This window comes from Cyprinus carpio, chromosome A16, assembly GCF_018340385.1.
Source record: "Cyprinus carpio isolate SPL01 chromosome A16, ASM1834038v1, whole genome shotgun sequence".
Taxonomy (NCBI): Eukaryota; Metazoa; Chordata; class Actinopteri; order Cypriniformes; family Cyprinidae; genus Cyprinus; species Cyprinus carpio.
The window spans coordinates 11,680,722-11,698,189 of NC_056587.1; the positions used below are offsets into that span (position 1 = coordinate 11,680,722).

Below are 17,468 nucleotides of genomic sequence, written 5' to 3' on the forward strand. Positions count from 1 at the left end.
AGGCAGCCCCCATACATTCACACACACACACACACACACACACACACACACACACACACACACACACACACACACACACACACACACACGCACACACGCACACACACAAGGCACGTGTAACACGAGGCAAGCAAGGAGTTGAGAGCAAAGAGAGAGAGATGTAGCAAGAGAGAAGAAGAGAGGCTGTGTGAGTACATATGCATCTGTTCAGCCATGCATCAGTGTGAAAGCATGCCTGCCTGAATGTGTGTGTGTGTGTGTGTGTACAGTGAGCTGTAAAGTGAATGAGGGTTTTTCTCTGGGCAAATGTAAGCCACTTCATCATTTATAAACAGCAAATCTCCCTCACTTCATTGAACGGTCTCTGTTTGCCTGCATGTCTCTCTCTTTTTGGTCGCTTAAAGTCAAATAACCAGGTAAAGCAGAGAAGATGTGTTTTTAATTAGGCATGAGCCACAGGAAGGGCCTTCTGAATGGTACTGCCCCAAAAAACATCAGGCCAAACATTGAGGAACTCAGCGCCAGTTCTGCCTCTACTGTCACTCTGCCTCTCAATATTGCATGAGACAGCCTTCAGCCTTTACACACACAAAGCAGCCCAGTCAGGCTTGAGCTGATGTGGCCCACAGCGGCCTAACGCCCTCACCACAGTGCATGCACACACACACACACACACACACACACACACACACACACACACACACACACACACACATATACTCTCTCTCTTAACTTCTGCAGCTGCACCCAACAGGAAACATGCACCTGTACCACTGGGGGCTTCTGCAAAAAAGTCATCAGTTTCTCAACATCACACACTCTACAGAAGTATTCACCCTCTGATGACTGCATTTTAAACTGCACAGAATTACCATTTAATCTTGAAAAATAAATCTTGAAACAAATGCTTTACTTTCTTCTGTACACACACATACATTTGAAGTTTTAAAGTAACAGTTCACCCAGAAATTACAATTCTGTTATGATTTACCCACCATCATGCAGTTTCAATCAACATTCAGTTATTATATTATTATATAGTTATTATATTATAGTATTTGTTCATAGCAACGACAAATCGGACTCATATGACTTGTGCACTACATCCTTGATCTTCTTAAGTCATGATAGCTTTGATTGAGTAAAAGACCCAAATTTAAGTTGTTATTCACTGTAATCTCTACCTCTGGTAAGCCAGAGAACCAAAGCAACCAAATCTGTGAGTTCTATTAAATTTGGAAACAAATCATTCTTTTGAGCTGGTTCTTTTCGATTAAAAGCTTGATCTGGTTCACAAGTTGCACTGAATGATTCATTACGGAAAACAGCTACATTAAGGTGCATCAAGACAAGAAAAAAACAAAAACAAACATATGTGTTAGGAATACTATGAGGGTGAGTAAATAATGACAGAATTTTTTATTTTCGGGTGAACTCTCTTTTTAATTCAAGCAGCATTCAAACTATCCTATCTGAGACACTCTTTAACTCTTCCAGTGAGGTTATATGATAGTTCTATAAGTTTTTGTTCACTAATAATCTTATTTTCCAGTGAGCTGTTAACTCGAGGACCAAAATATCTAAATCATTGAGTCAGTGAGCTGAACTTTAAGAACCAAACCTGGTCAATTTGCATGTGAATCACTCGTTTGAGCTGTTCTTTTCAATGTACCGCTTGGTCCAATTCATAAATTGCACTGAGCTACTCATTATGGGAAACAGCTGCATTAAGGTGCATGAAGATGAAAAATAAAACAGAGGGAGAGTAAATGACAGAATTTTCATTTTTTAGTGAACTATCCTTTAAATTCTTATTGTGTTTAAGCTATATATCTCCAGTGAGCCGCCCCAGAACAACATGCCACACACATAAAATCCCCCGCCCCAGAACAACATGCCACACACATACAGTCGCCATCTTGTGTTGGACGGGACAGACACCGGATGGGCACCGTGTGTGTGTTTGTGTGTAAGCCACTTTCTCCTCTCTGGCCAAAGGCAGGAGGTGGTAGAGGGTGCAGCTGTCCCTACCTCTCCTGTCCCACCATCGTCCAGGCAGTTAGCCAGCAGTGTATAGAGATACACGAGCCTCTGAACAACCCTTCATGCTCTCTAGACGAGCACACACACTCTTTCTCTCACATGTGTTTGGCCACCCTATGGATGAGTGTTTAGCTATGCAAAAGCCTTGGCATTTTTGGAAGAACGTGCAATGTTGTGGATTTACACTATTGTATAACCAAGGTATTTTGGACAACATGGTAATACCATTATATTCTTAGAAGTAGGGCTGTGCAATTAATCGCATGCGATTGTCATGCGCATCTCGACAGTAAAGCCGGTTCCATGATTAGTAGTAAATATCCATCACCTGCTTTCAGATGGAGCGGCATTTACTACACAGAGCCTTACTTCATTGACAATTAGGCAATATCGTGTTCATTATCGCAGTTTGAACCACCTGCGATAATGAACGTGATGTATTGTGTAGATTGTCAGTAATCTACAGCTCTGTGTATTAAATGCTGCTCCATCTGAAAGCAGGTGATGGAGATTTACTACTAATCCTTACTTAGGAGTACCTTGGAGTACTATGTAAATAACAGCCTGTAAATAAAGCAATATATAAATTAAGTCAAATTAGCATTTAATCTAAACAAGTCTAACATTGCATTGTTTCTATAGTTAATGAAAAATAAATTAAGTCAAATTAGCATGGTAATAGCATGGTCTAAATCCATAATGAAGGTTCACTATGTAATGAAACAACGAATTTAGCTTTAGTCACTCTAAATGAAGGTTCACTATGTAATGAAACAACGAATTTAGCTTTAGTTACGGTATTCGATAAAGGTCAAAATAAATGAGGAGAAGCATCATGAAAACAAGTCATTGCAATTACAGACATTCCTATTTGGACGGGATCATTCTCAGAGGACTTGTGTGTTAGGGGGAAAACAGTAGGTAATTTGCTCTGCGGTTTTAACAAGGTTTTTATGAGGAAAAACACACAAATTTACCTGGCATCCTCAGGGAAAACTAGTCCCGACCAAATAGGGATATTGACTGAACTACTGCAACCGAATTAACACGGTTCACCAAAGACAGGAAGTAAGGAGTAAAGAGAAGGAGCAAACAAATAAAGGATAAATGAGCCCAACAAACAAACAAAACAATTTCCTGCAACCTGAAATTGGAAGGATTCACGGTGAGCTTGTATGTCTGTGTTACCTCAATGATGTCTGCGTTGGTCCTGCTTTCGTGCGGCTCATTGTACTCGGTGTATTTGAGGAGCACTTTGTCCATGTCGGTGCTGGCATACTGGAAGAGCTTGTTTGAGTGATTGAAAATAATGAGGGCAATCTCACAGTCACACAACACACTGAGCTCGTAGGCTTTCTTCATCAGACCAAACTTCCGTTTGGTGAAGGTCACCTGTAGATAGAGAGAAAGATGAGGTTAGAGAGGGAGAAAAACATGATGATTGAGATAAAAGATGAGAACTGAATCTTTTATTTGCAGTGAAACAAGAATGAAGATACTAAAGTTATAGTCCTCCATGAAACTCAAAAGAAGATATTCTGAAGAATCGATTTTGATTTTCAATTTAAATAAAATCAGAAATGAGGACTGGGACTTTCAAGATTCAATAAGGATGCAAAAGCACCATTATTATATCATAAACATGCTATCTGAAAGTAATATGATAAGATATATGTTATTTAAAGGGTTATACTGATATTTAAGACAATCTTGACATGTGCTGAGCCATTTAGAGTTCACTTAACAGTTAACATTTTCACTGTCTGGGAAGATACACATTCAAATTTGGCCATTAAATTGCCGTTAAAAATGCCATTAAAAAAGAAGAAATATTTTGTTAAACATTAAGAAAAAGAGTAAGACAAGGTTAGACAAGGATGAGTGAAGAGATGAGAACTATATCTAATGCAATTTTGCTTCTCAGGTAAATTTGTCTTATTTTAAGGATGGCAGATAACTTTGGAAGACAAAGTCACAATTTGCACTATGGTGCTTTTGTGTTATTTTCAAAGTGTGAAAGCTCCAGTGCCCATTCATTGTCATAGAAAGGTGAAGATGAACCAACTACATTGTTTCTTCTTTTGTAATTCAACAGAAGAAAAGAAAGTCATAAAGGTTTGGAACCACATGAGGTTTAAAAAAATAGTGACAGGATTTTTTAAATGTTTCGTGATACTCCTATGGGAATTTTTGCAGTGCACAGAGGTTGACTAGGATTTAGCCACCGATTCTTCTCTCTCAGATTTGACCAGCTTTCTACCACTACCTTGCTCACTTCTATCAAAAGTGCCACCTCAAGAAACAAAGTTTTTCTGCTCAAACCCAGGACTCCTTAACCTTAAGAGCTCCACAGTGTTAGCAGACAGTGATTGCATCTCTGCAAATAAAAGCCCTTTTCCATTAAGTGAAAGAATCTCCTCCACTTCAACAATCAAGGAGCTGATGTTCCTTCTCTCCATGCCAGCACCAGGATAAACAACAGCAACATAATTGCCATCAAAAATAGAAATCACAGGTAACCAATGGCAACAGGAGAATACAACTTTATCATTGTGAAGAATGTCGAGAAGCAGCGACCTGACTTCTTTCCACTTCTCTCTCGATCCAATTAACCTCAGGGCCGAATGCTTACCCACTGACCTTTACCGCACACGCGGACTCAAGCTCGCTCTCTCACCTGCTGCTGTCTGTCAGTTCCGGATGCCTCTGTTCTCCTACACCTCTCTTCTGTACTTGCCTCAATGCTGGAGTTTGGTAATTAGAATGCACATTTTATTGCAGCAAAGACTGTAGTCCATGTCCTCTTCTCATACTCTTTAATTCTTTAATAGCCCAAATACCTGTTACACCACAGGAAGGTCGGAAGGACAATATGTACAGAGCAGAATAGTTTTCCAGAAGAAATCTCAATTAAAAGTGATATTTAGTACAAATTGAGGCTTAATCTGGGTCAGACAAACTACACAACTTTTTTTGTAACTTTTTTACAAATATGATTAGTCAGGCACACCTGAGGGAGACAGAGAGCGCTGACACAGCGAAGCAGGCTAAGGTTGAGTATGCACACCTGCCCCGTTCAGAGTGACTACACCTATCAGCACAACTGTGACCAGAAAAACATTTCCCATACATTCACAGCCACCTTTCTAAGAGATTACAACACTAGTGAGTGGAATTTCTAACTCTAAACTAAACACCATAATTACTTTAAAAGCTTTCAATAGGATACTGTTATAAAGTTCGTGATTTAACGGGTTTTATATGACAGGTTTACACGAGTGGAATATGGGGAGCTGAGAGAACAGAAATGAAGGTGAATATAACAAAATAGCAAAAATGAACACTTCTTCTTATGTATTAATCTAAACAAGTCAAACATATAGCATTGATAAAAAATTCCAAAAAAAAACTAACTAAAAAAAAAATTTATATTAATCTGTATATTTATATAATTTGTTTGTTTCTGTGCTTGATTTAAAAAAATTCTATATCTGTTTGATCTTTTTATTTATACTAAATTATACTCATTTATACTTATGCTTGTAATTTAAAAAAAATGGTTAATTAATTCAATCTCTGTTTACTGTTTCTTTCATTTGCACCCTTGTTGGCTATTCTTGATGTATATCTACTAGCCTAGGACACAGTTTCTAATGAAGATTGAAAAAAAATAAAATAAAAATAAAACCTTGTAATGCCAAAGGATGACACTAGACAGCCCTGAGAAATTTGATGCAGTTATTCATATTTAAATTATATAAGGTAACGCATTACCTATGGCAGCCCTAAAATACTACAACTTAAAATTAAATGTACTCATAGAATAAAACAAAATAGTGATGCACAACAATAAAAATTTAGCAGATAAGATGATAAATATTTTCATGTTATGACTGAAAACTGATATCATTGGCCGCTATGACATTTAACATTTTTTTGTAATAAATTCAAAATAAAGATTAAAATCAGTTAGAATTGAATGTAGGTATCAAAAAATTAGAATGTACTGTATAAAAAAATAGATATCTGATTTTCTAAAAATTAATTGCATTATAATTATGTATCTAGTATAGTCCGAAACACATTCATTTTTTTTTTTTAAATCAGGCAATAACCAATGTTGCCAATTTATTGCACATTTCTGAATAAAACTAATACAAAAGCTCAAAGAAACTAAAAGTAACAGTTATATGTAAAAAGTAATGAAAACTGTACAAAACCCTGCTGCATCAGTTGAGCCAGAAATGTAAAAACTGCACCACTCAAACAAACAGCAATGCTTTCAAAGTGTTTGCACCCTAAGGGAAGAAAAGAAACTGGGATAGGAAAAAGTACTTAAAGATAAAAAAAAAAATTCCACACCTCAACTATAAATCAACAGAAACCTTGCACTGGAGGAGTAAGATTTGATTTGGCCTCATGCTGTTTGCCCTGTACAAGATGCCTAAATTACAGATGCAACTTAAGGCAACTCACAAGAGTCAGACCAAATAAGAATGATTTCAGTTCAAATCCTCTGTATATTCCAGAGAAACCTGACAAAATTAAAAAAAATTTCACTTACATATTCAAAACTGAAAAGAATTCTCATATGTTCAACTAAAAGAATTCTCATGTGTTCAACTAAAAACACTGATGCTGAAGACAGTCAGGCTTTGCACTCACCTGTCTGTTACGCTCGTCTGTAATTCGCTGAATCTGGATCTTTTTCCTCCCCATGGCTGCTGTGATTGGCCGAGCAGGGGTGGGGGCAAGGATGGGAGTGTGGTGAGGTCAGAGGTCAGAGGTCAAAATTTCTTGAGGCAGTTCCAGGAGCACAAACAGCGACTAGTCGCCTCTGTGTATGAAGATGTGTGTGAGAGAGAGTCTCTTTCTCTCTCTCTCTCTCTCTCTCTCTCCCCCCCCCCCCCCCTCATTACACCACATACAGCAGACATCACCCCTCACCCGTCCTCCACCAATAAAAAAAAAAAAAGAAGGAAAGAAAGAAAGAAAGTATGTGGCCTCCTGGTAGGGCCTTCAGATCATGGTCTGCTCAGGGTGCATGTCATCCGACAGGTGTCTTTTCTGATATCCAAACCCCCCTGGAAAAAATCTGGTGATGAAGATGATGATGGTCTTGTGATGAATTCTGTGAAAGAAAAGAGAGACGGAACTTAAAAACAAAACTGGTGAAACGCCCAAGTATTAGGAAAGTCAATAGATTGAAACATTTTCTATTCAGGGGTGGATCACAACTAAATTACATATTATATCTAGATCAAGTCATTTTGAACAAAAGACAGAAAAACAGACAAATGGGCTCCATACAATACTATAACAAATATTAATTTCTTTCTTTCAAAAAAAAAAAAAAAATCTTACTGGCCCCAATTTGTGAACAGCAGTGTATATCAATATTTATAGAATTAATACATTCATTGACATAATTAATTGTTTCATTTTATATAATTAATTGTACTAATTTAAGAGCCCAACAAACTCCAACAAAATTTCAATTATATGTTTCTGCTACCTGCTCCTGTAGTTTTATAAAGAAAAAAAAATCTTGATAAAAGATTATTATTCTTAATTATTTTTCTTCATAATTTCAAACACAAAACCTTTACCATTTAACCTTTCAAGTATCTTGCGGTCTGTGATTATTGTGTCACTTATTCTCTCACCCCTACATTTAAGCAAATTTCAAGTGAATTTCAAGCCTCAAAAAGCCTCACTCTCGTCAGTAAATTTCCATTGTTTTTCCAGGATTTTTGCAAATCCATTTTTAAAGACCGGACTCAAAAAGAGTCATTTTTAGCTTAACAAATACTTCAAAACTAATCATAAAATAGAATAAAAGAATTTCCATGACTTTTTTTAAGACAATGTTAATTTATTTTTCAGGCAAGGAAATCACACTTTTGAAGTTCCCTGATATTGCTAGGTTTCAGGACCATGATGAGAACCCTGAAGCTTAAGAGCCACCTAGACAGAATAAGCAAACCTGACCTCAACCGTCGCTGGGTTTCCTCTAAACAACACATAGCATGACATCCTCATATACGGCTGGGCAGAGCCCCTTTCTGCAGCCTGACTGATTATGTGTTCTCGTTCACAAACCACTGACGCCAATGTCGCTTACAGACCTAAAGCATCTTCACCTGCAGGGAAACACCTGCTAAAGTGTCTCTGTACTTGAGTGTGTCACCCAGCAGCACTCACAGCATTCTCTCAAGAATAACTCTCCCTTTTAGTTGTTTAGTCAACATGGATATTTAACTGCGTTTGAAGGTTAAGTGAATTTTTCACTTTATAATAATAAAAAAACATGCTGAAACAAACAGTGAGAACAGATGCCTGGGAGTAAGACGGCACAAGTTTGTGTGTGTATAAATGAATGGCTGCATGAATGGATTTACTGCCGCCTAAGAATTGTCATATGGGCCAGGATAATTTTAAAACATGCTATTATTATCTCTGCCTTCGATTAAAAAGCAACCAGGGGCTTAAAACAGAATTCTATATATACATCCAGACTGTGCACACACACACACACACACTCACGCTCACACATCCCCACATGACTGCTGACACAAGCTGACTCCCTGATCAGGGAAGCCTTCAAACTTCCTCATTTCCTCTTTTCAGGTCAAAGTGCACATGCTCAGAGACAAATGTATGAGATTCTGCCCAACTCGAATGATGATTTTTTACTTCCTTCCCACTTTCCTTGCAATAAAAAGCAACAAATAGCCCAAATTTTCCCTTCCAGTCCAGAATTAACATGAATTCTAGACTTCTTGGAGAAAGCACAAAATTAGTAAGTGTAGTTCAGAGTAATTGTTGAGTAGAAGCATATTAAAAAAATAACTAATTCCAATCCTTGGTTAATTAAATCTACACAAAAAACAAATCCAAAAATAAACATTTACAAAATGAATGACTTCCAGGCTGTGGTTAATTAAAGTGGCTTAAGAAACAAAGCCATGCATCTAGAGTGACAGTCAGAATGCAGTAGCTCACATACTCTGAGGGCATGACAAAACAGTTCCCGTCACAAGCTTCATTACTTCTTTTACAGTAAAACATTGAATAGTGTGTGTGTGCGCGTGTACGTTTACATGAGTTTTTTGACTCCAAATGGAGAGGATGTGTTGACAGGAAAGGTTTCCTCAGCCGGCCGTCAGCAGCGCAGGCTTGAGTTCAAAGCGACTCAGAGTCCGTCTGTGTGTTTTGGTCTGTGGGGCCAACACATGAAAAGACTTCTTTATCTGCAATGAGAGTCAGAGTTTGACCTTTCACCCTGTGAGCTCTGAGAGGGGCTAATTCCCAGCTCTGATCTCAGTCGCTTCACAAGGGACCTGGAAAGTGTCCTCAGACTGCGGTTCCTCACAGTCAGACTCTCTAACCACAGAGAACTCGTGAAGTAATGCATTATGTATTTACTTCCATTATCTTGGTGTAATATAAAAATTAGTTTGATGATCTGAATTTCAAAACAAAAAAAAAAACGGGAAGGGGGCAAAAAATACAGGAAGGGGGCAAAAAAAAAAAACACGGCACTGTAATATATATATATATATATCAAAGTTCATTTAGGATACATTAAATATTTAATATAACTTTTTAACTTTTTCATAAATAATTTATTATTTTATAATATAAAATAAAAATTTAAATAATTTAAATAAATTTTTTATATTATTGTATAAAACAATCAAGTATTTATTAAAATAAATTGAATAAAATATGATTAGAATGGTTTATTATATTTACAGCATTATGTTTTTTTTTACAGAAAAATTAAATATCAAATATGCATATAATTTTATGAAGAAAGAAAGATTGATGTTTGATCGACTAAACTAATTATTACATTTTCTCAGGAAAATAAGAGTAGTGTTTGCCCATGCAACACTTGCACCACAAATGCCAGGGTGTTAGGCTGTACTCTATGGTTTTTAGCACATTTATGCGGTTGCTAAACTGTGCTTGAAGTCAAAAGAGTCCATATACTACAAGGGTTGATGTGAGAACTTTTTTTATGCAGTTTATCATTCGGCAGGTAAAAACCGTGAGAGTCTCTTTGCTGAGAAAAATTACAGCACACTTCCAACAGGCTGCATGATTTGAGGTATTATGTAAGTTTGCAGAACAAACGGTGTGGGACAGGTTACATGGCGAATCTGGGGAACTCTGGGGTTTGTTTAGATCTCTAACCTTAAGGGTTAGCAAGCACCACAATTAAACAATAAAGAAAAAACAAAGAAGGTCACAGATAAAACAATGGTTCCTTTCCGTTTCTCTACTAGGGGAACCCCCTGCAACAAAGACAAAAACCTTCTTATCTTGAAAATTAGTCAAGCTCATGAAAATACTGATGAACAATAAATAAACACACATTTATGCATGTGCGTACAAACACACACATACACACACGTGTCAACAGAAGGCATTTCTCACATCTCTAAGAACAAAAAGGTGAGCCGCTGTACAATGCAGCTGTCATACACACATACAGGGGGAAGGTGTTATAATTTAGAGCTGTGGCTTTGCTCATACCACTGAGGAAATCCTGCGGAACCAAGCATCAGCGTGCAACACAAGCAAAACAACATTTACAAAGGCTTGCAAACAAGTGTAAAAACACCTTGATGTAAACACATCCAAAGGCACATGCTGCTAGTGAAGAAGAACCCAAGAGAAAAAAAAAATAAAATCACAAGTTTGTGAGCTTTTACTATCAAGTAATTCTCCATCTTCGAGTAGCTCGGACCCACCCGTTTGGGCTGCAGTGCTTTTTGCAAGGACTCTGAAGTACCAGAGCTCCGCTGGGATAAGCGCATGCTGCCCTCATCCATGTGTGGGCATATGGTATTCTGCGTGAGCGCGTATGCGTGTGTAAGCATATCTCCTCCACAGGGTGTGTGTGAGAGAGTCCAGTTTTGTTATCCCTGCCTGTAACTAGAGGCAGAGTGGCCTGGGGCTTGGAGATAAGGGACCGTGCCAGAACTGGGCTTGGACCAGGTCCAAAGCTGTGCTGAGAAATCCATCACCTTCCCAGCTCAGAGCGGGAGGTCACCGACTGGGACAGAGAGTTGTTTAATTCGGCCGTTTACAGTTTCCGTACATTGGTGCTACACATAACGCCCTATGACCACAGCTCTGTCACTGCCGGCAATATCTCGGCAGTCCCAGAGCCAATAAAAGCTATTCTGTACTGAGGAAGAAAGCTAAGTGTGCTGACTGAGATACTGTGAAACAAGAATGTAAAGTATAATGGATGTGAATGGAGAGCAGTACCCCAAAGAATGCATATATAATACAAATCAATGATTGCAAGTGGAAATTTCCTTTTACAAACTTGCTGAAATGGAAATGTAACATTTACTCAAAAAATTCTAAAAAATTAATTGTTTCCAATCCACTGACAAAGTTGTCAGTAGAAATAGGAACTGATGATGTGCATAATCTCAAAATATCAGCAACTTTTTTTACTACATATTCCTGGTCTCACTGCGTATAATTCATTAGCACATGTGCTTGCAAATTTTAAAAGCTGTCTTCAAAAAGCAACTCATCTCTTCAAACCACCTGTCATACAGAGGATAAAATTTAAGCTGAAGTCTCGTTGAATATCCCTTTTTATCAGTTATCGGCTGTTATTAATGATTTTTTAATGTACAGGTTTTAGTCGATGCTCATTTCCCCTTTTAACACTGTTACATTGAATCTTTAGCAATTTTCAAAATAAAACCATTTTTAACACTTGTAGCATTTACAACTCACTTTATTGTATATTTATTTATTTAGATAAAATAGCACAACATTTTAATATCAGCCATAAATCTTACCATCTGACCAATCATCGATGAATCAGTATCAGCCAGATTAGTATAATATCTCTCATTACAAAAGCAAAATGGCTTACAGATGATGTTTCATGTTGATTTTAAGCTCAATTCCCAAAACTATACTAGAGTAGAAGGAAATCAAACCAAGCCTGTCTGCTATATTATGACTCACGAAGAAGAAAAAAAAACAAGCTTGGCTGGTCCAACATGGAGCCACAAAGCCATTGTGGTGGAGGAAAGGTGTTTTGAGGAGACACCCTCATGGACTTGTTTTTTGAGCTGAGTGCTGTTCAAAACACAAGCAGTGGCTAAACTGGGGCAAAAATGGAGCCCTGTGAGACCCTCCAGCGATTTACTCCAACCTTGGGGTTGTACTGCCAACACCAACTGCAGGATATTTCCAGCCTGTTGACTCAACCTCCCCGCACGGCAGGAGCTCACCCTGTCCAATATGGCTACTCAGCTGCTGACCGCAGCGCATGATTTCTGTTTTTCAACACAGCCGTTTGTCCAGTACACAACGTATACTGATGATACGACACTGTTCGATGCTGAGTGCCATCACTGGACTTCCTCCAGGAATGGGGAGATAGGTGGCGTAATATCTGCCAGACCACAAGTGTAACCCAATCTCTGAGGTGGGGGAGGGTGGTGGTTAAGGCACTGCAAGGACAGCATTTCAGGGGGAGGGGTGTAATGGATCTGTGGTTACCACTTTCAACCCTAAAAAAAATTGTTTTTTTTTTTGGTGTCAGACCGTGGGATTCAATGAGGTTTTTTTTTATTCTATACTCATTTGACAAACAACACTTGTGGACAGAAGAAACAGCTTATCATTTCCTGCATCAGTGTGGACAATGTGGTCAAACTTGTCAGTTAACAGCACTTCCATACAGCCAAACAAACCCAAGTGACACAACTCTCAGGCTACTGCATGAGCCTGCAAATAATAACATGCTGTTCTGGGGTCAAGTAAATCTGTTTCCCTCTGACCCACCATGACTCTGATATGCCACTAAAGCTCTTCAAGACACACACACACACCTTACCTTGCAGAATAACGTTGGTGACATCAATGTGACAATTGTAAAGGAGGGTGTGTTGCCAGCGGTTCGTCATAAGCGGTTGATTACACAACAAAACAAAAGATTTTTTGCTTCGAACAAAAGATAAGCTTGTTGGTTCAGTATTATATCAAAATCATAATCAGAAGACAAGCTAGACAAGGAAAATATGTCCTTTGTGTTTCTGCAGAGGAAAATGACTGTAACTATAAACATACATGACATGAATACTGATCTTTCTTTCCTGGTTATATTGACATACTTTTTCAAAATAGTCTCAATGCTTTTCTCTGCTAATGCTCACATGAAAATTAATTACTGTTTTAAAAGTTCAATTTTTATCCAAACAAGATTGTAAATCTATTACATTTTGTGAATATTATATGTTGGTTTCTTTGGGAGAAATTTATTATATGATTTAAATATATATTTTTGGTACTGACTTTTTAGATTTAAAGATAATTTTTTTATTAAACAGATGTGATTTGTTAAAATAGACTTAATCTAATGAAATGATCAAATACAAAATCTTAAAAATCTTAGCCAGAGTCAATATGCACTACCATTCAAAACAGTAATATTGTGAAATATTTTTTTTATATAATATTTTTTTTTGTATTTGTTGCATATTGTCACGGGTTGCCAGGGAAAAGTTGCTCGAAGGAGGCAGATATCGAACAAACAGAATCTTTAATAAATCCACAAGGGAGAAATGGAGAAAAAAAAACTCTTTACACGACAGAGAGGACAAACAAACTGCAGAAAGGCAGGGCTATAAATACTAAACAAAACGATGGACTAAGAAGATAATAAATGAACACAGGTGGAAACTAATGAACTAATCAAGCAACAAAGGAAAACTAGGTCAAGGCAGGGAGAACAGAAACACAGAACATATATGTGCCACATATTTTGTATGTCATATATTTTGTAATGGTTTTGATTGCTTCTATTGTCCTCATTTTCAAGTCGCTTTGGATAAAATCGTCTGCTAAATGTAACTGTAATGTCTTGTATATGTCATTTATTTCTGTGATGGCAAATTCTCAGCAGTCATAACTCCAGTCTTCAGTGTCATATGATCCTTCAAAAAATCATTCAGATATGCTGATTTGGTGCTTAAGAAACATCTCTTATTATTATCAATGCTGAAAACAGTTGTGCTGCTTAATATTTATGGAAACTGTGACAATTTGTAGGATTCTTTGACGGAACAGAATGTTCAAAATAACAGTATTTATATGAAATAGAAATCTTTTATAACATAAAATGTCTTTACTGTCACTTAAACAATTTAATATGTCCTTGCAGAATAAAATGATTAATTTCTTAAAAAAAAAAACCCAAAACTGTAACTGCTGATAAAATGAAAAAACGCAACTGAATTCCTATTCAAACAAACTGAAAAGAAAGAGTATTGTGACAAAGGTGCACTAAAAGCAAAAGAAAGAGATGCAGACAGAGCTGTCATGCATTACAGCACATGGTCCTGTCACACCACACCACTCTTCAATGCTCGGAAATACCCTGAATGCAACACATCGCTCATGTCAATCTGATTTCTTAGTGACGTTTACGGAATATACAAATCTAAAAAACAAACTAGTAAACTATTTTAGGATGTTACTGCTGTATTTTTGTGTAACATTCAGTAATTTTTTCAGAAACCAAAGTGTTTAAGTATGAAACTAAATAAAATGAAACTTGAAATAGCGTTTTTGACCTTGCATTAAGCTTCTTCTTACCCCTTATAAGTAAAGATGAACAAAAAGCCTCCTCACGGTCTCATGTGCCTACAGTTCCTTTCCGGTGGCCCAATCAAGCAACAAATAAAATCCAAGCGGACTACAGCATAGCTTGTCCCATGACCTATGCCAGGCTGACAGTGGAGACCGGTTCAGCAATGAGCTTCTAATGCAGAGCGCAGACCCCCAGCCCTCCTCTCAGATCCCTCCACCCTCACCCTTTGCCCTAATATGCCTTTAGCAACTGCCTATATTCCATCAGCGTCTTTGGATGTAATTGAGAGGGTAGATGGGTGTCAGGATTGGGACGCTTGTCAGTATGTCAGATCCTCTGTTCTCCTGCCTGTACATGTGTGTGTTAAATGTAGTGGCAGCTGCCTATACACACCTTTTGTTCTGACACCCCCTTGTGACATCTCTGCTGTCACAGCTGTAGCAAATTCAACTATTCGGGTCCAAAGCTGCTGCAGGCGCCACCCCACGCTGGAGCTTTTTCCAAAAACATCCTGCACAATAGCTCTACATTAAGTATGGAAACCTTTTCATACATAAGTAAAGTTCCAATAACCTGTTGTTTAAGTCCACAGTCTTTTCTAAAGAACAATCATGATTTCACCAAGAACAAATCTCAAGATTTGCCCTTTCCTGACCTCAAAATCTCAGAAGGGCTTTGGAGCGAGTGTGGGAAATGCAAAGGCCATGGGTCTGTAAAACTGCAATGTCAATGAGTTTCCAATGGGAGGGACAAAAAACATTTTGGGCACAAATCATGCTCTGGCACTGAGAACGTTATGAGTTGAGGCGGAGGAGGTCTGGACACTGTGGTTTCTCACAAAGAGTAACTTATATGGATAAATGTTGTGGATGGGGGGAAATGAAACCTCCCTACGCGAAATCAAGCTGGAAATCTGCCATTAGTGAGAAAAAAAAACACAAACATCTTCAACATAACACACCCGGGCCAAAATCAAGAGGACACAATTGCTAGAACAACAAAAATCATTGACTGGTCATCAGCCTACTAAGATCCTGTTTCCTTGTTAACTCTCTTTCACTTTATTTTGTAGAGAAATAATCATATATTCGGGTTTGGGAGGTGGAACAAAATGTAATATCATTGAACAACATGCATCACAACCATGTTATTGAAGTTACATTGTACATGGCATCATCTAATATTGGCTCATATATAAGGTTGTCAAAAATACAAAAATTGCTTGTGATAGTCTTGAAAACAAACCCACAAACCAATCAGAATTTTTTGCATGGCGTATGCCATGGTTTTTTTTAGCAAAAGTGTTCTTAATGAATTTATGGAGTTACATTATAGCTGTATTATTTCCAGCTGTTTGCAAATTTAAATACAAATGAATGTAAAGAAAAAAACTTTTGGAAATTATCTTATCAAAAACTATTTCATATTTTAAAGATAAAAATAAATAAATATTTTTTTTTGAAGACAAAATAATCTCACATTTAATGATAAATAACACCTATTTAAACACTTATAAAAATACACTTAAATATAAATTGATAAGCCGAGGTAGATTTTTATCCCTTAGTAAATTTTAATCATAACGGAGTTTGTTTAAAGAAAAAAAAAACAGTACCGAAACTGTACCGAACCGAGGTACGTACCGAACCGTCATGTTTGTGTGTACCGTTACACCCCTAATGTTTACTATTTTTAATAAAATTGTGTATGGAGAATGATATCTGACACTTTCATGAATGGTAGGACTCCAATGCAAACTACTTTTAAATTCTTCAGAATATGAACGAAAGGAGATTTTACACAGGATATGAGAAAAAGATTGTTTCGTTTCCCCTATTTGTGCATCATCATACAAATACAACACAGTGTTACCATAAAATCTGGAAGAGGTTTGATTTTCAAGGATTTTTTAGTTCCACGTATGAGGTGTAGGCAGAAAAAAATGTCAGTTACTCCATCACATCTTTCCATATCCCCTTTCACAGAAAACGTACTGTCAGTCAGAAAAGGATTCCCATACCAGGAACAGTTGCATGCATGTGGACTTTTAACCAACCAAACCAAATAACAGAACAAGCACTGTTCTATTTAAATTACTTGATTTGAGGTCTGCAGACAAATATCATTGTTAAAAGCTTCTTCTAGAAGTACTTTAACATTTCGGATCTCCATCAGTGAAAAATCATCGAAAAATCCATCCAGCTGAAGAATAAACTGCTGTTCTCATGCACTGATATAAAAGAAATGTGCTGAAAAGATTCAGAGTCGAATCTTTCATCCTGTTGTCATCTCTAAAAACGCTCTGTAATTCAGAGAAACATTGTATCTCTCGCCCTAGACGGACAGTCACAGCTAAAGTGTAAAGGTCAAGAGGAGCTAGATGTGCCCTAACAGAAAACGCAACCTGTTTGTCTTTGCCTAAGCCCCTTCAGCTGCCACTCGAGAAACAGTGCCGCAATCTGAAATCATTTCCTCTGACCCTTCAAACAACTCTTGAGCAGGCACAAGCCAGAGCTTGTTTTAAACCATGACTTATTCCAAATCAGTGAATAATCAAGAGTTCAGTCTAGATATTCACAGAAAATAAACACAAAAATGTCAAGCAATATAGACAATATTTTGGACTAAAACTTACATTTTAAAAGCCAGATTTAATGAAGAAAAATCGAGCAGTCTGTGTAAAACTCAATGACACAATCCTTTGATGTTGTCAAAGCACTGCTATGCAGGTGCTAATGGTTTTTAGCAAGTTACTATGGGATTGCTAGGGGTCTATTTACTAGCT

The 17,468-nt window shown here is 37.4% G+C and overlaps 1 protein-coding gene across 13 annotated transcripts in view; it reads right to left on the reverse strand.

The window, feature by feature from the left end:
- mef2d (myocyte enhancer factor 2d) overlaps positions 1-6,946 on the reverse strand; it is a 33,316-nt gene extending 26,370 nt beyond the window's left edge. For all 13 annotated transcript variants that reach the window (XM_042772658.1, XM_042772656.1, XM_042772649.1 and 10 more), the window contains exons 1-2: positions 6,709-6,946; positions 3,232-3,435 (exon numbers count right to left, since the gene is read on the reverse strand). In XM_042772658.1, the coding sequence (XP_042628592.1) occupies positions 3,232-3,435; positions 6,709-6,762 (258 nt within the window). In that variant the 5' untranslated portion in view covers positions 6,763-6,946. The remainder of the gene's footprint in view (positions 1-3,231; positions 3,436-6,708) is intronic.
- Between the last annotated feature and the right edge of the window lie 10,522 nt (positions 6,947-17,468).